Raw genomic sequence first — 23,957 nt, forward strand, 5'->3', positions numbered from 1 at the left:
TCACTAGAGGTCATGCCAGTAGAATAACCGGTGATCAAATCAGTTTTTTTAGCTTACTGTGTGAAATATAACTCAGCTTTTCCTTGTATGTTTGTATATACTCCAGATATATATTTGTATATACCTTAATATGAAGGTTGAAACGTTGGGAAATTAAAATAGTTATTTATAACACGGATCTGCTACTAGTGTCAATTTACTCAAGATGTAAAGTCCATAATTTCTAAAACGAATAGAGTTCCTGCACTGCAGTTGGATCAACTGCATTTTATTCTTGCTCATATCTACTACTGACAGCAGACCTCAGTTAACTTCATTCTTATTCATAATCAAATTCCTGATACTCTCAGGTGATGTGCAGGATATTATTATTGTATTACATGAAAAAAAATTGAATCATTACTAACTTCTGATGAACAATTTTTCTCCAAATTAATCTATTTGTCGAGATCAATCTTATCAGATCCAATATTTGTCTTCTAAGGCACTTTACTGCATTTACTGTATCAATCCATCTAGATCTTGGTCCTCCTGTGGGCCTTTTTCTTTCCAGCCTGTCAAAGATCATTGGTTTTGCTAATCTTTCCTCTCTCATTCCATTTAAGTGACCATACTATCTGAGATTAGATAGGCTAACACATTCCTGAATGCTAACGAGGAAATTCTTTCCTAACATCCTCATTTTTAATATGATACTGCCATTGATGCAATTTACTCAAGTAGGAGTGCAAGGAGAGAGAGTCAGAGCAGAGGCAGACATTAGGGATGGAGAGATGACAAGAAGGCAGGTAAATAGAAATGCAAAGAGTGTGAGGAATGCAGCTAAGCAAGAAATGGAGCACTTAGAGATGTGATATATGGAGATGCAATGATTTGTGGAGTTCAAAATAGAATGCTAGAGGAGCGCTTGTCTGGAGGAATGATAGAAAAGTGAGTGGACAGCATGATTATTATGGTGAGTACATATGACCTGAGAGGTAGTGTAAATTGGGTAGCAAGAGAGTTGAGATTGTGTCCAAATGTGTGCAAGAAGGAAGATAGTGTGTTAGATATAATAATGCAGAGATGAAGAGAAGAGCATCAATAATGAATGGCATGATAGCAGGAATGTGTCAGAGGATTGGATTATATGGTTGCTTGGAGTGCAAATGAGGATAGGTGTATGTGAGGGATGAACTGCATTCAAATGAGGAAGGACACAGGCATCTAGAGAGAATAGTTCTCAGAGCAAGTGAGTATTAGTGCAGGGAAACAAGTTTTTCAAGGTGGATGGAAGCAGGGATGACCTCTTATAGAGATGCATTCAGGAGATGGGAGAAATGTATGGTGTTATGGAGTCTGGAGGGAATAATAGGTGTAAAAATACTGACAGTTCATTGCTGCTGCTTTATACAAATGTCAGGAGTATCAGAAATGAAGATGAATTAGTGACATTGATAGTCTCAGCCAGTCCAAAGATTGGGATCAATGAAGCATGGTGGCAGAATATGATATACTGACAGGAGTAGAAATAAGAGGATATAGTGTATTTCAGAAGGATAAGAAGGGCAAACATGGTGGAGTATTACTTGTGATGAGTTATGTCCACTCAGACAAGGAGTTGGAGGGAAATGACACTAATGGTTTTGAGAGTATATAGTTTGACATGGGGATGGCCAGGACAGGATATTTAGTGGGATATTGCTATAGGTGGGGAATACATTGTTTGAGGAGAGAAATATTTACAGTTGAGCTTGGCAAGTGCAAAAGAAGTGATTATGGGAGGTTTTAATTACAGCAATATAAATTGGGAAGAGAAAACAGCATGCAGTAATGAGGGAATGGAATTTTTGGAATTCTTCAGGGACAAATGCCTCAGGTAATATGTAATAGGAGCAAGATGCTCAAGAGTTTTAGATTTGGTACTGACATCAGAGGACCTAACCTAATTTTAACAGAAATGCCATCCCTGCCTCCAGTTGAAGAGTGACCATGTGTCCTTGACTTGGGGGAGATGAATAGACATGCAGAGTTGTTGAAAAAAAAATTGTGGAATTATAAAGCAAGTGATTAAAAAACAGCTTGACATTTACATAGGTTGAAGATTTTGGAAAGGAGACATCACCAGTGCATGGAAACTAGTGAAGAAATATAGTAGCAATGGCAAATTGTATACCTAAAGTGAAAAAGGGACCAAGATGACTGTGTGAATGACTGATGATCTCACACAGAAACTGCAGATGAAAAGGAAGCCACTGAAAAAAGTATGAGAGGTGGAGAGCAGTTGCATGAGAAATATAAAGATGGGCTAGGAAAATGACTAGCATGGTAAGGAAAGCAAAACTTGAATATGAGAAGAGATTCTCCCTGAGATTCAAGGAGAATCCAAAGAAATTTTTTTATTATTTGGCCAGTAGGGAGAGAAATGATTGTGGACAAATGACATTGTTAGATGAAAATGAGAGTAGGATGACTGATGCAGAAGACAGTGGAGTTATTTAATGATCACTTTTATTGGAGTATTTCTTCCTGTGAAAAGGTTTTATTGCCAAAGCGATGGGGAGAGTTCAATGTTTAGAATTGCAAGAGGAGCGTGTGTTATGAATACTACTAAGCTCTCTGGATGTCAATAAGGCAACAGAACTAGATGAAATTTCATTACTAAGAGAATGTGCTAAGCAGTTAACAGCTCTGACTTGATTCTTCAATGAAAGTCTGGCTATGGGAAAGTTGCCAAGGATTGGAGGAAGGGCAAGAATGTCCCATTGCATAAAGGTGGTGGTTGAATAAAAGTGTCAAACTATAGACGTTTGTATTTCTTCTATAGTTAAAATTTTGGAGAAATTAGTGCGAGATCATATACAGCGTTGGGTAGAGGAGGGTAATGTGATCTGTGAGGATCAGCATGGTTTGTTAAATGGCACACTTATTTTGGTAATCTAATTGCATTTCATAATAAAGTAACTAGCCCAGTTATTTTATGAGGGAAAGGTGCATATGCTGCCCTTTTTGATTTTACAAAGGCATTTAACAGGAAACCACATAAGTAGCTGATAAGCATATAGCTGAGGAGTTACAGCATATGAGTTTGGATATCAACTTATTGGATTAGGGATTGGCTGTCTGATAGATATCAGTTGTGCATGAGAGGGCATTATCATTTGAAGTTTTAAGGATACTTGTGACATAAAGACTGAATAATATAAGCATGTAAACACAAGAAAGATATTTAATTAACCAAATATTTTGGTTTGGAAATAGCAGACCATCTTCAGTGGCACTACAAGAACAGTTTAAAAAAAAAATACAAGGTGGAATACCAACAATAGATCATTTAAAAATAGAACAAGCCGCATGATGTTATATCACTAAGTATTAAAGGGAATATTTTTAAGCAGACATGATTGAAATAAAGATTAATTAATAATATTAAATAACATAAAATTAATATGAATTAATGAATTATCCTGATTAGACTTTCCCAGATTTTTGATATAGATATACAGTCATTCTGATTCAGGTTAGGACAATGGAGTATGGCATCTACACTTTCTTTGAATAAACGTTCAAATTTATAACTGGATATATGTAAGAGGCGAGTTTTGACCAAAGGATGTTGTGGTTAGTTTCGATCCCATGCTGAGCCAATCCAAATTTTTCAGGCTTGTTGTGATGAATGGAGGATTGATGTTCTTAGATTCTTTTTTCAAGAAAACGTCCAGTTTGTCCAAAATAGGAGAGATCGCTGAAGATGGTCTGCTATTTCCAGACCGAAATATTTGGTTAATTAAATATCTTTCTTGTGTTTACGTGCTTATATTATTCAGGGCATTATCATGGAGATAGGTTATAAGTGGAGTCCTGCAGGGCTCATTCCTGGGACCCATATTGTTTAGCCTGGTGCTGGTGAGGTGGGAAAATGTAACAAAAGTGGTAAGGTGGGGTCCCACAGACCCACCCAAATGTAGTGTATTATAGAAACTCATATCTTTTTAATCAATATTAGTGGATTCTCTCGGGATTCTTCGTCAGTCTTGTTCTGTATCAGACTCATGGTTACTGACTAATTCTAAATCAATTGCACTATCATCATCTCCACTAAATGGCTTCTCGTCTGTCAAAGCGTCATCTATAAGTTGATGTAACCTCTGTTCTTCCTGCTCATAACTCATCTGGTAAAAAAAAAAGATATTATTCTCAAAATACTCTCTAAATACTTACGAAAACGTATTTGCTTATAGTTGTATGTAAAAAAATATAGAAGACACAGCAGTAACGATAATATTTTAGTAGAGTATACATGAAAACAATTTGAGTTTTGGAAGTAAATGTAGTTGCACTTTGGTAAGGTGTGACCCCAGCACGCTTTACACCTCTGCACACTAAACTTGCTTGTGTACAACAGCCTGTTGTCTATGTCGTTGAGTAGTGGGTTATGGGAGGGGAAGCTATACCGAGGCATGACATGCTGCCACGCATTGTTAAAAAGTTAATCAGTTTAAAATCTTTGGGATCTGTGTCACTCCACCTCACTAACGCTGGGTTAACCTTTATATCAATGACTGTCGATGGATTACAGATATTCAATTGTTTGCAGATGATGTAAAACTGGGATTAGTAACAACACCGATGTGGTAGCCCTCCAGGAGGATTTGAGTAAGCTGGAGAGATGGGAAATGAATGGGGGGGGATCAGTTTAATGTACCTAAATGTAAGGGCTTGAAGTTTGGAATCCATAGATGAGAAGTTATTCTGTTGGAGGAACTGTGCTAGTGAAAGTGGAGATATAGGGGCCTTGGAGTGGTGATTAATAGACTTGAAGTTTTGGGGACATTGCAAAGGTGGTTGAAGGTAACCCAGAGGATTGTTGCAATAATGTGCACACTGACTAGAAGAGTTGTGGTTCCATTGTATAATCTCTCTCTCTCACACACGGACTGTTATGCCCAGATTTGGTCACCAGGACTTGAAGGAGATGAAATAACTTTGGAGAGGGCACGAAGGCCGGGAGAAAAAAAAAAAATATATATATATATCAGGACTGTATAATGTTAACTATGAGGAGAGACTGACCTGCAGACTGTAGAGTTTAGTCAATAAGAGAGGTGATAGGATTGAGACAAACTGTTGGAAGGTAGTTACAGGGTTGAAACTGGAATTCTTTCATATGGTAGATCAAAAGAATAGAGCAAGGACAATTGCCCATCCTTGGGAGTTACAAATGGAAGGGATAGGTAAGAGGGTGAGGAATGGCTGTTTTGCATGGGGTGGTTAGACCTTGGAATGCATTGTCTTGATAGGGTGATGAGAGCACAGACACAGTGGCGTAGCTAGGGGGTGCAGAGGGGGCGGTCTGCCCCGGGCGGCACTTTGAACCTTTTGAACTTTTGCAGTTAATTCTAAAATAGTCTCAAACTCAGTTCAAAATATTGTAATACTACTGCGAATTTTCCTTGCAATTGCTGTAAGTGTTGCTAGTTGTGAGAGGAGTTTTTCTACATAAAATTTGATTAAGAATTATCTACATTACTATGAAATAGACTTCGCCATTCCCATCGATTTTGCTAACAGAAAAGCAAGAAAAATAACATTTTAGAATGTTGAAATTAAAGTTTTACTCAAAAATAAACATAGCGTTTTAATTTATTTCCCTATACATCGTTTTGACTTTTTGTAGTATTTTTGGTGTGTATTGAGAGGGGCGGCAAACTCAGGGATCACCCCGGGCAGCAACAGCTCTAGCTACGCAACTGCACAGACAGCAAATGAGTTTAAAAATAGCATGATAAACTTAGTGTTGTTTAAGATCGGAATCTCCTACAGTGAATCTAATAACTTCATGGAGATTTTGAATAATCTTTTTAACAGTTAAGAAGTTAACTTTATTTCATATGTCAGTTGCAATTTTGGTTTCAGATTTTTTTTTAATTGTCAATTAATATTGCTAATGTTACTGATCATGTTTTCCATTTTAAAGATTATCTTTTAGTTTTCTTTAATGAAAGTATATTTTTTTAGGAGGAAATGATTCTGGACGTACTTGGCTTGGCACATCAGTATGGTTTTGTAGATCTAGAAAACGCCATATCAGAATACTTAAAAGCTATTCTAAACATTAAAAACGTATGTATGATATATGACATGGCTAGCCTTTTTCATTTGTCTTCCCTTGCTGAAGTGTGCTGTGGATTTGTGGATCGTAATGCACTGGATATTATCCACCATGAGTCATTCTTGACTCTTTCTGCTGTAAGTAATTTATAGTTAGTAGTAAGGTGGTTTTAGTCTGTTTTTTATAGTAGTAAAAATTCTATGCATTTCATTAGATGATAGGAAAACTTAACATTCCTAATGAACTTTTTTTTTGACTCCACACATGACAAGTCACAAGACCTATAACACTATAGTGCCACATGGGTAAGTGATTAAGGAAAAAATGTGGCCTGTTATGTTAAAGGGTGAGAGGTTGTATTCTCACCCTTTAACATAACAGGGAAAAACTGTATGGGGGAGATTTTGTTCCAAAGAATAGAGGTGGATGGAATGAAGGAAGCTGGTGGGAAGTTAGTTGAGAACTTACCATGTAAAAACCAGAGCAGCCAGTAGCTGCTCTAGTTCTTAAATGGTAAGAAGAAAGTGGAGGAATGGTAGCAACGAATTCAGAAGAGCCATGCTGGTTTATATATAAGTATCTATAGAAAAAGCACAGCACTGAAACAGTGCATATGATAAAATGACTGAAGGGAGTCTGTGAGGGAAGGGTTGTCTATTAAGTGGATTGTTTTCTTCTGAATATCATTTCTTAGGGAGGTCTTGGATGCTCTGCCTCAAATGGTGGAACAGTACTCTAAAGTTCGTTGGATCTGAGACATCAAATATTAAGAGTTGCGAGTAAGAGAAGTAATGTTTAGAATGGAAAAGAGCAAGCTTTTTAGAAGACAGAGGCTATGTAAGTAATGTTTGTGCCAGGATAAAGTGGACGTGACAGTCAACGCAAGAAGAGAAAGTTGATCTTGTAAGTAAACTAGAACATTATCAAAAATGAGAGGGGTTGAGGTAGGATTTTTCTTGTAGGTAATAAGGCAGGCTTGAGTTTTTTTGGCATTGAAATTTACTAAGTTCTCTTCACTTCATTTGGGGATGTTGAGGAAGTCGGTGTTCGAGTCACTGGTTATTGAAGATCTCGAGGGTAATGCAGGGCTTCTTGAATGAAGAAGAGTACTGTCTTCAGCAAATTTATGAACAGGATTTGAAGTCAGGGAAAGAAGATCATTGATATTAAGGAGGATGAGCATGGGTTAGCACAGAACCTTGGGCACTCCAGCATTCATGGGGAAATTTGAGAGGAAGCCATTCACCATGACAATGAATGACCAATGAGGAAGCTGGCAATCCATTCACTGCGTAGAAGGGAGGCCAAGATGGCAACTTGTTCAGGAGGCCTCTGCACCAGACATGATCAAATGCCTTCTGTGCACAAATTAGTGTGGACATAAGTCTTGAGCACAACTGGAGGAATACCATCTGGACCAGGAGTTTTATTAGTATCAAGATTAATGGGAGATTTTCTGATGTCCTTTCAGTTGAAAGTTCAGAGGAGACAGTGGGCAATTTGTGGAAGTATGGGAAGTGATTTGCTTTGGTCATTCTGGCAGCAGCAGTTGTAGGGAAAAAACTGATGCTAAGCGGTCCACCTTTTTCTTTGGTGAGGTTACCATAGTGCCATCAAGATGGAAGAGGTAACAGCAGAGAAGGGCAGAAGTTATATCCAACAGCCTTAGCAAGGGATCAGAAAGCTTGACTGCCAGTTAAGCAAGAGGCAAATTTATTGCATTTCATTCTGTTTAATCTAGTTTCCATTTTACAAACAAAAATCTAAAAATTGACTGAAGAATTTGAAAATTACTATTTTTTAATCAAATGCGCTTTGCTCTTGTCATAACATATAGGACCGTTTTTGTAATGCGCACGCACACACATGTGGCTACTCATGGATGTTGCACAAACAATTCAATGAATATTCTGGCCTCAGCAATCAAGTAAGTATGGCTATTTGGTTACCCGTAAGTTTTTGGCTCAAAGTCTAGGTGTAATCGTGAATATAAGAACTTTTTTTCCAGTGGCAAACTGGCCAGCAAAAAATTCCTGACAAACATTTTAATGATAATGCATACTTATAAGATGAGAACATTGAACACCCCAGGTGGTTAATTTTCATCTAATGTATTATATCACATGATTAAGGATGTTTGATCTCCAGATCAGTTTCCATTCATTATATTAGATTCTTAATCTTTTGTCAATGAAAAGTTAATTTGTTTGAATGATTCACTGACTGTATGATGACAGGATCTTAAACAGCATATAATATGTAGATTTGGCTATGATGATATTCCATAGTACAAATATTGTACATAATGACAAAATAGTATCTGGAATTCATGATAGCCATAGTTTGGATAGGAAATCTGCTTGTAAAACTGATACAATCCATTAAAGATTTTAATTCATAATTGAATTTTATATATATCACCCACATTGTCATCAGTATGTCTCATTAAACAGCACCCCCAGAACAGGACCAATTGGTCGGTCGGTGGGTGGGTGTGAAACCAAGTGTTAGTTGTGGAATCTATTGTAGATCAGTAACTTAAGTCGGGAATCCCTGGCAAAAGGTTGTTCTGAGGAGTACAAAGAGATTCAGAGGAAGAAGTTAGTTTAACCCTGTGGAAGTCGCAGTTGAAAAAAATTGCAGCATAGGTTGCGTGTATTGAGGGATACATTCATTACTAGTATGTGCTAAAATGCGATAAAACTTGGAAAAAAAAACACTGCAAATATAATACATGGTTTATTTATTTTCAGTTACAATCTAAAAACAAAAACTTAAATTATTGAACACAGAAAAAAACTGAACCAATGCTATACTGACATTGGAGTTCGTGGTATCTCTCGGATACAATTTACTATCAAATATCACTTCACTTTCGCATTCGACCATCATTCTCATCATTGGACTTGAGTAACAAAATCACTGAATCTCTTCAACGTCTGATGGATTATCCAATCTATTATATTTTTCCAACCATTTTCAATGGTAATTTAAAAAAAAAAACAACTAAACCAATACTATATTGACATCGGAGGTCATGGTATCTCTCAGATACAATTTACTATGAAATATCACACACCTTTACATAACGTGTTAAACCAAAACTGACCGCATAAACAGTGTGGAATATCACTCGTAATATATGCATGCGCAGTTACTCATGACCTTCAAGCTATACCTGGATATGTGTAAGAATATTTATATTAAACAATTTGTATCTGTCAGATCAGCTGCAATCTCCTCAGGGTTAAGGGAAATCTGTAATTTCCATTTGTAATTGAATTATGTATAGTCGTTGACAATGTGCCATATTTTTATAACATGGAACGATTACAGATGCCAGTTCATCTGAATGTGCATGAAAGTACCTATAGAAAATAAGCTCTAAGAATGATTTTTAGTGGAACCTGTGGCATAGTATTTAAATAATAAAGCAACATGTAAAAACCACAGTGATATCTTTAATTAGTAAAAGGACAGAAATTTCGTACTATAATTAATAGTACATCTTCAGTGTCTGTAACAGTAATAGGAATGGAATACAAGCAAAACGTTCAGTGGATCACCTATTAAAATACAATTGTTATTTCTATTATTTCCTAGCACACGGTAACAATTGTATTTTAATAGGTGATCCACTGAACGTTTTGCTTGTATTCCATTCCTATTACTGTTACAGACACTGAAGATGTACTATTAATTATAGTACGAAATTTCTGTCCTTTTACTAATTAAAGATATCACTGTGGTTTTTACGTGTTGCTTTATTATTTAAGCTCAAAGAATGAGTGGAAGACTTAACTAAATATTCCTTCTTTTAGGTAAGGCCAAGTCAAAGTATTTTTAGGGAAGTTCTTGGAGCACCATGAGGGTAGATTTTTTTGAAAGTCAGATTAGCTATAAAATTATTTCTAGGCTTTCATGGAAAATGTCATTGCAGAAAGCCAAACTCTATAAACCATTTTCAAATTCATTCATATCTATTTTAGGCAAAATATAAATAAAGGGGAACATTAAACATCATAAATTTGTAATGATAGGTGAACATTTATCAGTTATCAATGCAAGCATTGGAGGAAAGTAGTGAAGATAGCCTTTCTGTAGGTAATTCTGCAATGGAACCCTTAGAGGACAAAAGTAATAGGAACAATGTGTGACAAAAGCTATTGCCATTTGGATGTGATGCAAGTTTTCTGTTTTGGTCCTTTTAAAAATCATTTTGAATTGATTTGCAACTAATTCAAGCTTTAGCATAAGCAAAAAATATCAATTTCACTGAGCCACCAATTAAAGGAAAAGCTTAGTTAAAGAATGAAATTTAAAATAGAATTGAAATGAATGGACCTTTATAATAAATTTTGGATGAACTTGTATAAGCTCCTACAGTTTGTAAGGCTTTACATGAAAGGGAGAGGGGATCAGCCTGTTAGTATACTGATTAATACTACTGTGTTAATCAGGTCATCCCAAAAGTAATGTCATTTTTAGCATTAAGTTTTAAAAGGATATAAAAGATAAACCACTTGCTAATTTAATCAAGTATTCATATCAGAAAATAAGGACAATCTGGAGCATTTGATTCTATTAGTTAAGACAGAAAATAACAAAGCCAGCTTAAGTTTAACTTCAACAAAACAAGTGGGTTCTGGCAATTTAAACGAATTTATAATAGAGGGAGATAAAATAGAAATTGAAAGTTATGATTTACTGGGGTCTGGAATCAGAAATGATGGTTAAATGTGAAGATGAAATTAAAAGAAGGATAGTCAAGGGGGGGGAAAGAGATGTTAAAACCTGACAAACATTATGAAAGGTAGATGTGTGAGTAAGGCCACAAAAAGTTAAATTGTCAAAGCAATGGTATTTCCAGTAGTGATCTATGAATGTGAAAGTTGGATTATTAAGAAGAAAGGTCAAAAACGAATTAATTTGTTTGAATTATGGGTATGGAGGAGTATTAAGAATCTCATGGACTGCAAGAATGACCAATAAGGTTTTAGAGAATTTCATGACAATGCTCCTTGGAGGTGGTGATCACTAAACAGAAGTTGATGTACTTTGGACATATTATGTGAGCTGATAAATCATTGGAAAAGGCAGTTATGTTGGGGAAGATTGAGGGAATGAGAAGAAGAGGAAGACCACAAAGAGTTGGATGGACAACATAAGAGCTTATCAACTTACAATTACTGAAAGAAAGGACAAGAGGCCAAGTGGAATGGAGAGCTTTTGTTCACAGGATCACCAAGATTCAAAAACGACTGGATGGCACAACATATTCTCCATTTGAATCAATAACTCTTCCAATGTTGTGAAGGTTTCATAATGCCATTTCCATAGAATTCAGGTCTGGAGGCAAAGAAGTTGCATAGGCTCAATTTCAGTGCCTCTAATGTATCATTTTTTTTCAATGAAATTGAAAAAAAATGATACATTACAGGCACTTCATTTGAAACATTTCATTGAAACATTTCAATGAAATGTTTCAAACTTTGAAATAAGTGGTAATCTAAAGGTGCAAAAGCAGGAGAATACATAGGATGTGGAAACTTTTCACAGCTGAGTTTCTCAATCTTTGGTACAGGTGATTCTTGCACTGAGGGCATTGAAAAACAATATCCTTTCGATTGACTAGAGAACACCTCTTTTTTTTTGTTTTTCATTCATTCAATCGAGTTGTTCACAGTATACTTTAACTGTGATTGGTTTTGTAGCAAGAGTTCAAAATGTATGATACCAGCCATATCTCACCAAATGCTTAACAAAACCTTCTGAGGGTGAAGTTCTTGTTTGGGCTGAGGTTTAATCTGTTCCCCTGAATGAATCCACTGCCTTTGGTTAACATTCTTGTAAAGTATCCACTGTTTATCACTAGTGACTACACAAATCAAAAACGGAGATTGAACCTCTCAAGAATGAAGAGAAGTGCAGATGTTAACACACTCTCTTTGATATTAATAATTAGATAATCTTTCTATCCCTGTTTGTGTTTTCAACCACATAATCTGATGTGCTGTTTTGGTTATTACCTTCACAATATGCCCTCTAAACTTCAACTTCCTGTCCACAATCACCTCTCCAAATCCCTTGTCTCATTAGTTTTGGGCAGTTCAGTTCCATCAATATAGTATACAGTTTATGATATCTTCTTGCCAAAGTCTATCTTATACTTGGCCTGCCATACTGCCAATCGATTTAAGTCTTCCTGCAGGATCTCTGCATCACCTTCATTTTACCATCACTCTTCCCAGTATAGTGTTATTTATAATGTATTTTTATATACTTTTCTATTTCTTCTTCCTCTATATACTTATGAGATGAAATATTATATAAATCTCTTTTACTAACAATTATTTTTATTTTGACTCAGAGTGTCCCTATATGTTATTATATTTGCACAAAGAGTTCACTCCAATTGGTGCAATGACTTTAACTCACTCTTTCAGAATCCAACTAATCATTGACTCAATACCAAGTACAAAATAAACACATTTAATAAAACTAAAACAATATATATACACTTCTAGTAATAATACATAACTATAACTATAGATTATATGGATCCAAGGCCTTATTTAAAAATATAAACTTACTCCTAAGACTAAACACTTTTTCTTTCACAATCACAACAAAAAATGTTCATAGTCTTTTTCTCTTTTTGTTAAGGCTCTTTTCCAGAAGTTACAAGGTTCTGTACTTCATTTTCAGGATCCTTTTCATCAATCAACATAACACACAAAGTCTTCTTGATTATATCCTGATTTCCTTTTAGTAGTAATACTCATCAGATCAGGCACCTTTAATACCTAAACACTTCTTAATCGATATATTGCCTAAACTTTCACTTTCAGGCATTCTTAATACTTATAAAACTTCCTTATCAATATTTTCTCTAAGAAAAACATTCACTTTAGAATGTAAGCAACAAGTTCTCCTTTCATTCACAATACTAAATTGACAGTCTTAACTTATTTCACCATAAAACTTAGTTTCAAGATTTCCTTTTATTCATTACTTATTTCTCCTTGAAACATATTATTTCCACTATTCCTTTTTCTCGGAATACATTATAAAATATCTTCCGACTGCCACACAAAAAAATATCAAGTTCCTTCTAACTTGAATATTTACCGGCCAATTTATATAAAACTTATAGTTTCAAGACTTCCCTTTTATTTATTACTTATTCCTGCTTGAAACCTATTATTTTCACTATTCCCTTTTTCGGAATACATTATGAAATTTCCTTCTGACTGCCGCACAAAAAAAATCAAGTTCCTTCCAACTTGAATATTCCTCGGCCAGTGTTCTAAAAAACTTCCGAACGCTCTCTTGTTTACAACTGTAACTTGGATACGCAACGCTTTCCTTGTCAGCTGTCAATCACACATCAAGTTCTCTCTGGGAGCATGCGCACTCTACAAAAGTCAGAAACTACGCACTGCAATAAAATGGCTGACTCGCTGTATCCATTAGCGCTAAGAGAAAGTCTTTCACAAAACGCAAAATTCAACATTTTAAAATACAACAAACTTTCTTATAAGTAACACAAATAATCAGTTTAGTAAGTACTTCAATATTTTTACTTCTTTTCATGTTACTTCTAATATAACATTTTCATAACGAGCACATCACAAGTGCAGACACTGCGTGTATGAAAACAAACTAACAAGCATAATTAATACGTAAAAATATTCAGAATTTTTAATGATTATTTTTACATCAGTTTCATTTTTCTGTGAAAAAAATGTTAAATATTTAAAATATTTAAATGTTTAAATAAAATAAAATTTAATAAAAATAAATAAATAAAATAATTAAAATTTTAAATTTAAAATATTTAAATTTAAAATATTTAAATGTAGGTTAAATATTTAAAAAAAAAATTTTTTTTAAATATTTAACCTACATCTAAATAAACTTTTAATGTTTATTTCTAGATCTTAAAATATAACGTGATTCTTGCTGATCATTATGTATACCTTCTGAATCACTAGTTTCAGAATCATCTGACGCTAGAGATAATTCTGAATTTTCTTCTTCCAAATTAGTATACTTACAAATTTCATTTTTATACCTTTCAAATATTTCATTTAAACTACTTGAATTATGTCCTAAATCTACAGAATCATCACTATCAGAATCAGTTTCTACAGGTTTTTGAGATTCTACAAGTTTCTGGGATTCCTTATCCTTACTAACTAAATTTGAAGTATCTTTAACTTCCCTTTTCTTATTTAATCCTATATTTATCAACCTATGAAATTCCTCTATACTTTCATCAATATTAGAATCAATTTGATTATCACTATTCCTACATTGTACATCATCTGAAACCTGTCTTAGGATTTCTAAATTTTCTTGCATTATGGTTCATTTTACCAAAATTTAATTTTTTCCTTCGCTGCATATTTGAATTATGAATATTAGATCTATTCCCTTTCCTATCATTTAACCTTGAATAAGATTCACAATTAGTATTAGGAAAACTACATTCATCCTTCAATATTTTATTCATATTGTCACCTAAAGTAACTAAATTTTTACTTCCCAAAAAGTACCTTTTTAATCTATCAGAGTGTACATTTAAAATTTTACTAGGATTATTGACATCTTGAATTCTAAAATTTACAGGAGAAAAATTGTCTAAAATTCTAAATGGACCTAAGGCTTTCCTTCCTAATTTCCCAACTCTTTTAATACTAGATTTATCATCTAACAATACTAAATCACCTGGTACAAAAGACTTATATTTTCTAAAGCGATTTATATATTGTCTAGTTTTCTGAGCACTTAATTTACTTATCTCACCTACTAGTCTATGAGTAGTGGAAAACTTATCTATTACTAATTCTAAATATTCATTTATATCACTGTATCCTGTATTTGGAATAACTGAAACAAGTTCATTAGGAAAAACTGGATCAAAACCATATAATGAAAAGATGGTTTTTCCTTGATAGCAGAATGAAAAGCAGACCTACATGCAAATAATGTTTGAGAGATATGTGTATCCCAATCATTCATTTTGGTGTTTGCCAACTTTGAAAGTATTTGCTTTATGTTTCTATTTAGTCTTTCACACATACCATTACATTGCGGATGATAAGGTATTGTAAACATCTTCTTAACATTAAGCAATTTACATAACTGTAATAACAGTTCAGATGTGAAATTTGCTCCTTGATCTGAAAGTAAGGTCTGAGGAGTTCCATATCTACAAACTATCATATTCAAAAACTTTCTTGCAATAGTATTTGCAGATTGGTCTTTCATTGATACTGCTTCAGGAAATCTAGTTAGCATATCTATGATTACTAGAATATACCTATTTCCTTTTTTAGTAATTGGTAGAGGACCTACTACATCAATAGCAACAGCTTGAAATGGTCTAGTTGGAATTGGAAATGGTTGTAAAGGAGCTTTTCCTCTAAAAGGGGATCTTATTTGGCATTTATGGCATGATTTGACATACGTGAGTATATCACTCTTCATACCTTTCCAGATGTAACGATCCTTTATTCTTTCCAAAGTTCTAGAAAACTCTTGGTGTCCTGCTAAGTCAGAATCATGGAAAGTATACATAATCCAAGGAATCATTTCAGTTGGTGCCAATATTTTCACCTTCAGTTTTCCATCTTCCATTTGTCTAGATAAAAGTAACCCATCCTTATCTAAATACAAGTTTTCCAGATTCAAAAATGTATCTAGTTGAGTTTCCTCTTTCAATACTGCTTCATAAATAGTTTGTAGTATGAGATCATCCTTCTGAGCTTGGATAATCTTATCCTTTTCCCAAATTTGTAAACAAGGATCTTTATTCTTTAGAGTTTCAATATTAAATACTTGACCATCATCACTAGTACCTAGTAAAACTTCAGGAGACTGCTCTAATTTTCCACTGTCACCTGATTTCCTGTCCAAACAGCATTCTATTCCACACAATGATACTGTATTATCAACAAAATTACACACAAACCCATGACGTTTCAGAAAATCAATTCCAAATATTATTTGTACATTTGGATTTGAAGATTCTGGAAGAACAATTAATGAATGAGAAACTTTTAATGGAAAACAAGGAATTGAAATAAAGACATTGATTTGCTTATAAGCTGAAATTTCAGATTCAAATATTCCTTTTAATTTAATTGGATTGCTTAAAACTGAAATATCATTTGGAATTAGAGATTTAATTTTGTTAAATAAGCTATAAGAAATGAGTGAAATATGTGCACCTGTGTCAAGTAAGATTTCACAAGGCACATCTTCAATAAATCCTTGTAAAACTGTCAAAGGATTACTTTCATTAGCATAAGGAGCTAATGCTACATCAAACTTTCTTTTATGGTTAGAGCTGTCTTTGGCTTTATCCATGTTTAGTGAATAGTTTGACATTTCTGTCCTTGCCAGTATGATATTGGAATAATAACTAATTCCAGATTTACTTTTATTCTCTGATTTCTTATTTTGAAAACAAGATCTATCTCTAACATAACAATCTTTAGCAAAATGCCCTGTTTATTGCTAAAACATTTTGGAATGTATCTTCTATGAGATGCTTTATTTCTGTTAATGTCATCAGATTTACAAGAAAAAGATTGATTATCTGTAAGATTTTTGGATATTGTTAAATCTGACATCATCTTAAACAGAAGTTCTTGTCTTTGTATTATGGGTCTCTGTTGTCTTTCTATCTCTTCACTCAGAAATGTTTTCAGTTCCTCATATTTTTCCAAATCATGTAATTTTACCCTGGAATCAGATTCTGGAATATCCTTAGTAAAATTCACAGAAGTTTCCTTAGACTTTTTCCTTTTATTTGCAACTTTACTTTTTTGAAGCTTTTCTTCTCTCATTTTATCTGTACCCACAATGCTAGAAGAATGAATTTGATTATGCTGAAAAGAATTTACTTGCTTATTGCTTGAGGAATGAAAAATATCTCTTAATCTTTCTTCCTTTTCTTTAACAAGCTCAAAACATTGTTCAAGATTTCTAACTTTTTTCTTATATGCTGTTTCTTTTAAATTATCCTTAAGGCCAAGCCTAAATTGATTAAAGAGCAACCATTCTAAAGAGGATTTCTCTTCAGATGAAATATTAAATCCATGAGCAATGGTCCACAATCTATGATAATATTCAGAAACAGATTCCTTATTACCTTGGATACACTGTTGAATCTTCCAAATGTTTGGCCCTAATTCTCTTACATTTGAAAATTCTGATATTAGCAAACTTTTAAAGGTTGCATAATTGTCAGTATCTCGTAGTAAAGGAGATGTATTCAAAAATGTTTTGGCTTTTCCCAATAATTTATTATGAAGTATAATTAACAAGTGAAAATCTGACCAATTCCCTAAATCTTTAATTTTTTCTGCATACCTAAAAAATGTTTCTATGCTTTCACTACTATCACCTGAGAAAGAAGGTATTACTAAGGTTGGATTTATTAACCTAAAAAATTCTTTATCATTAACTGAAGGAACTTTACTACTAATATTACTATTTTCTGTAGCAATTTTTTTTTTTTTATTTGAGTCTAGATTTGCCTTTTGGATTCTAAAATAGTTTGGTCATAACCAATTATCCTGTCGACTGCGCCATTTGTTATTTTTATATATTTTATAATTTTTCCTCTATATTGTCCCTATACGTTATTATATTTGCACAAAGAGTTCACTCCAATTGGTGCAATGACTTTAACTCACTCTTTCAGAATCCAACTAATCATTGACTCAATACCAAGTACAAAATAAACACATTTAGTAAAACTAAAACAATATATATACACTTCTAGTAATAATACATAACTATAACTATAGATTATATGGATCCAAGGCCTTATTTAAAAATATGAACTTACTCCTAAGACTAAACACTTTTTCTTTCACAATCACAACAAAAAATGTTCATAGTCTTTTTCTCTTTCTGTTAAGGCTCTTTTCCAGAAGTTACAAGGTTCTGTACTTCATTTTCAGGATCCTTTTCATCAATCAACATAACACACAAAGTCTTCTTGACTATATCCTGTTTTCCTTTTAGTAGTAATACTCATCAGATCAGGCACCTTTAATACCTAAACACTTCTTAATCGATATATTTTCTAAACTTTCACTTTCAGGCATTCTTAATACTTATAAAACTTCCTTATCAATATTTTCTCTAAGAAAAACATTCACTTTAGAATGTAAGCAACAAGTTCTCCTTTCATTCACAATACTAAATTGACAGTCTTAACTTATTTCACCATAAAACTTAGTTTCAAGATTTCCTTTTATTCATTACTTATTTCTCCTTGAAACATTATTTCCACTATTCCTTTTTCTCGGAATACATTATAAAATATCTTCCGACTGCCACACACAAAAAAAATATCAAGTTCCTTCTAACTTGAATATTTACCGGCCAATTTATATAAAACTTAGTTTCAAGACTTCACTTTTATTTATTACTTATTCCTGCTTGAAACCTATTATTTTCACTATTCCCTTTTTCGGAATACATTATGAAATTTCCTTCTGACTGCCGCACAAAAAAAATCAAGTTCCTTCCAACTTGAATATTCCTCGGCCAGTGTTCTAAAAAACTTCCGAACGCTCTCTTGTTTACAACTGTAACTTGGATACGCAACGCTTTCCTTGTCAGCTGTCAATCACACATCAAGTTCTCTCTGGGAGCATGCGCACTCTACAAAAGTCAGAAACTACGCACTGCAATAAAATGGCTGACTCGCTGTATCCATTAGCGCTAAGAGAAAGTCTTTCACAAAACGCAAAATTCAACATTTTAAAATACAACAAACTTTCTTATAAGTAACACAAATAATCAGTTTAGTAAGTACTTCAATATTTTTACTTCTTTTCATGTTACTTCTAATATAACATTTTCATAACGAGCACATCACAAGTGCAGACACTGAGTGTATGAAAACAAACTAACAAGCATAATTAATACGTAAAAATATTCAGAATTTTTAATATGATTATTTTTACAATAGCATCATTAGCAAACAATTGAATATTTCCTGTCATATCATTTCCTACATATTAATGATGTGCAGATTAAACAGAAGATCAAATACTGGGCTCTGTGGCACACCACTGGTCAAATGCCTTCTGGAATCGCCCTGTTAACCACTTTGTGAAATTTATATGAAGTAGTTTGGTTTTATTAATTTGCTTATGTTAATTAGTCTTCCATAACAAACTTTGCCCCATCTGGAAATCATCATTAGTATCATTAAGGACAAAATTAAGACTATACCATGCAACCAGTAGATCCATCTTGTAGAGTTCTCAAACCTAGAGAATAAGAACCAAAAAAAACTACAGATCTAATTAACTTCTTTGGAGCTACATGTCTCAGACTGATCCTTGGATACACCTGGATGGACTGCGTCACTAACTCTGCTGTGCTAAATCTGTCTAAGCAAAAACCACTTGTTAGTATAGTCAAACTACAATGTAGATGGCTTGGGCGTCAACTCAGACATCCTGAAGTCTTGCCCTTTTTGGAATTCCTCATCCTGTACAAACTAGAAGATGGCAAACGCAGTAGAGGAAGACCATGCAAACAATTTTGGCAATACATTTGTGAAACCATCAGCAGGATGAACTGCAAAACTCCATCTGACATCTACCAGTTGCTCAAGATGGAGAGACTTGGAAGACCATAATTTGCAATATTTAATTTTTAATATAAATCTCTTTTCCTTTTTCACATTGTATCATATTGTGAATAAACTATGTATGTATGTAATCGATTCTTCATTTATGTCATAAGTAACAGGAATTTGAGTACTAAGTTGGTTTGTTTTGATACAAGATTTGTAATATCTTCTTGGAATAAGCAAGTTTCATAGTTTCTTTCTACGTTTCTTTTCATTAGATTCTTATGCAACAAGCAGAAGAGGTTGTTGATATAAAAAAAAAAGACCAAGAGGGGAAAAAAAACAATTTGAAATGATGAAATAGCAACAGCTACAGAAGAAAAAACTTACAAGCTGCTTGCAGAAACAAACACCAGAATCACTAAGCTTACAGACCTAAAAGAAATATTGTCAAAAATATTGTAAAAAAACTCACCAAAATTCTTGGGGTAGATTTATTAGTAATGTTGAAAATGATTTACATACCCATCAAAATATTGTTTATAAATTAATGAAACATTTGAATAAATCGGAAAGATATAGCAGAAACTTCAGGAATCTCAAAGAAAGAACGGATACATTTACAAACAACCATGGCACAATCCATCCCTATGTAAATAATACAGAAATAGATATATTGAAGATGATGGAACTGGAAGAAGCAATGACAACAAAAAATTAAAGTGAAATAAAATTTTAAAAAATAGAAAAGCAGTAGGAGAATAGATGGAATTATCTCAGTTAATTAAGTAAAGTAATACCTATTTTAAAATATGATTACTGAATATGTTAAATAGGTCTTGCATTACCTGCAAGAAAGGAAAAAAGTAAAATAATATCAATTTTTTAGATACAAAGTTTATACGAAAATTACAGAAGTATTAGTTTATTGAATATAGCATAAATTATAGTGGCAAGTGTTATTACTATTGTTGATAGTTTATTAGAGGAACAGGCTAGATTTAGGAAGGGTCGAAGTTGCAGTGATGTATTCACACTAAAAATAATCATAGGAAAGTGAATTTAATTTACTCGCATTGCATTTATAGGTTATGAAAAAAGCCTTTGAGTTAATAAACAATCATGGAATATAATAGAGGAGAGGCTATCCAAAACAAATGCAATTAAGAGCCCATGTAACAATACAACTGCAGTCATAAATATCATTGAATATGTTGCAGAAGAAATAAACTAATATCATCATCATGCATATCAAGGATTTAAGCCTAGCATGGCCTGTTCCGGCTATAGAAGTCATCGTTGATTCGTTTAAGAGGACGTCTGTTTTCTTTTTCCTAATGGCTTGTACTTTAAGGCTTGTTTTGGTAATCTTTCTGTTTTCATTCTTTGAATGTGTTCCATTCATTTATGTTTATATTTTTTAATTTTTTTCTATTACTGGTTCTTGGTTTAATTCTTTCATAATTTCTTCATTTCTTTTGTGATCAAATAGGGTATACTTTGCAATTTTTCTGATAAACTTCATTTCTGCTGTTGTTAATCTTTCTCTTTTTGTTTTATTGTCCAGATTTCGCTTCCATACATTAAGGCTGGTAAGGCTAATGAATTGTATACTTCTAGTCTGGTTTGTTTTTGAACTAGGTTTGGTTTAACTATAGAGTTAACTACACCTGTTATTTTTAAATATTTTGCAATTTTTACATTTATATCTTTTTCATTTTCAAATATGATCATACATCCTAGGTAGTTAAATGAATTCACCTGTTCTAAGATCTTGTTATCTATTACTACTGGATCTTGTCCTTTAAAGGCCATAGTTTTGGATTTTTCTGTTGATATTATCATATCATAATCTTTGGCTATCTCATTTAGATCTAAAATGGCTTTCTGTAAGTTTTCTTCAGAATTATTATTTGGTTGTTGGCAAAAAGGAGAGTGTTTAAGTTCACTGTAGGAGAAAGTTTAATTCCTTCATGTAAATTTATTCCATTTTATTAATTCATTTAAGTAGATATTAAAATGAGTTGCTGAGAGGGGATATCCCTGTCGGACCCCTTGGTTTATCTCTGTCGTATATGATAGCTCATGATTTAATCTTATTTGTATTTGATTATTTTCATATATACTTGTGATTGCTTTTAGGATATTATTGGTATTTGTCTTTCTTTTAATATGTTAAATAAACTTTGTCAAATGCTTTTTCAAAGTCAATAAATGCAATACGTGTTTCTAAATTGTATTCTCTTCTTTTCTCTATTATTAATTTTAGGCAAAAGGCCGGGTCTATACATGATCGTCCTTTTCTAAATCCATTCTGCACTTCTAAAATAAAGTTTTTGGAATATTTCATTAGTTTGCTATTTAAGATTCTGCTATATATTTTGTAACAGGAATTTAGTATACTGATACCTCTATAGTTTTTAGGGTCATCTCTATTACCTTTTTTAAAGATAGGAATCGCAGTTGCTTTTTTCCATTCTATTGGGGGGGGGATACCAGTAAACTAATATGGTCTAGTAAGAAAGTGGAAATCTTTAGTAAATCAAGAAATGAGCATCAGTCAACATACAATAGCAAACAATGTTTTTTTTTTTTACAGGTCAAGTGATCATATAAAAAAACAAAATTGGAAGAGAACCTTCAGAGATCTGTTCACCAAAATATATATTTATTTACAGTAGCTAAAACACTGTAAAACTGGCTAAACAAAAGTCATGGGAGGACTTTGGCAAGAACATAGAAAATAAATATCAAGGTTACAAAATATTCTGGAGGTTGTTGTAGAAGCTTAAAAACAGAGGAAAGAGTGCTGTAAAAGGAGTTAGAGATGATAAAGGTGACATGAAAACAGGAGAAAGATATCTTTGAAGTATGGAGTAATTACTTTGAAAAATTGCTTAATGAAATAATGTTTTTTACTACTGATAGCACAGTAGTAAAAAAACACTCAACAGGCATGCAACAGAATATATATCCATACTTGAAGTAGAAAAAGCTATCAAAGGCTTGAAATGTGGAAAAGGCAGCAGGAGTAGATGATATTTGACCAGAAATGCTGAAGTATGGTGGTATGAAAGTCTTACAGTGGCTGCACTGCATTGTTCAAAAGGCCTGGACAGAGGGACGAATTCCTGATGATTGGAGTACAGCTCTCATAGTACCCATATATAAAAAGGGAAATAAAACTGATTGTGAGAATTACAGAGGTATTTCCCTACTGAGTGTTCCTGGCAAGATTTATACAAGTATACTTGAGAAACGGTTGAGAAGAATTGTGGAAGAAAAGCTTGGTGAAGAACAAGCTGGATTCAGGCCAAATAGAGGCTGTCAAGATCTTCACTTTATGAGAAATAGTTGAGAAAGCATGGGAATATAACAGATCTGTATTTAAGTTTTGTCGATCTGGAAAAGGCATATGACAAGGTGCCTAGAGAGAAGTTATGGTGTCAATGGGAAATTATATCAAGCAATACTTAGTCTTTATTTGAGTTGTAAGTCAGCAGTTAAAATTGAAAGAAGTGCAGGAAGATGGTTTAATGTTAAATCTGGTTTGAGACAAGGATGTACATTATCCCATCTGTTATTCATTATCTATATGGATCGCATTATGAAGGAAAGTGGTATTAGAATTGAAGATGTTAGTGTCAGCTCTTTGCTTTATGAGGACGATGTTATACTTCTAAATAAATCTGCTACAAATCTGCAAGATTCCCTGACTAAATTGAATAATTGTTGTAATAGATATGGTAGGAAGGTCAACATTAAAAAGACAAAGAGACAATGAAAATAGGCAGAAACATTGAAAATATCAACTGCATTGTGAATGGAGAACTTATAGAACATGTAAAACATTTCAGCTACTTAGGCATGATTTTTAGTGAAGATGATAAATTAAATAGAAATGGACAACAGAATCAACAAAGCTGATATGGTAGGAAGTCAATTGAATAAATTTGTATGGAATAAAAGAGAAATTAGTCGGAACACTAAATTAGCTGTATACAAGACAGTGTTCAAACCAATTTTAACTTATGGATCTGAGAGCTGGGTCAGAAATAAAACACTTGACCAAAGACTAGACTGCAGGTATGAGAGTCCTGAGAAAGATTAGAGGTGTGAACAGATGGCATCAATGGCAATATCATATTAAAATGAGGATATTAGGAAAGAACTTGACATTGTCAGCATCCAGGAATGCGTTAGCAGAGCTAGCAGGTGGTATTCAGATTAGCAAAACAAGTGTTCTCTGTCAGG

At 33.4% G+C, this 23,957-nt stretch overlaps 1 protein-coding gene across 2 annotated transcripts in view; it reads left to right on the top strand.

The window, feature by feature from the left end:
* Positions 1-23,957, top strand: part of BTBD9 (BTB (POZ) domain containing 9) — a 271,031-nt gene that overhangs the window by 96,316 nt on the left and 150,758 nt on the right. For both annotated transcript variants that reach the window (XM_090398752.1, XM_090398751.1), the window contains exon 4: positions 5,998-6,228. In XM_090398752.1, the coding sequence (XP_090254878.1) occupies positions 5,998-6,228 (231 nt within the window). The remainder of the gene's footprint in view (positions 1-5,997; positions 6,229-23,957) is intronic.

Source organism: Typopeltis vanoorti, chromosome 10 (genome assembly GCF_054136105.1).
Source record: "Typopeltis vanoorti isolate ZY-2024b chromosome 10, IOZ_Tvanoo_1.0, whole genome shotgun sequence".
NCBI classification, from domain to species: Eukaryota; Metazoa; Arthropoda; class Arachnida; order Uropygi; family Thelyphonidae; genus Typopeltis; species Typopeltis vanoorti.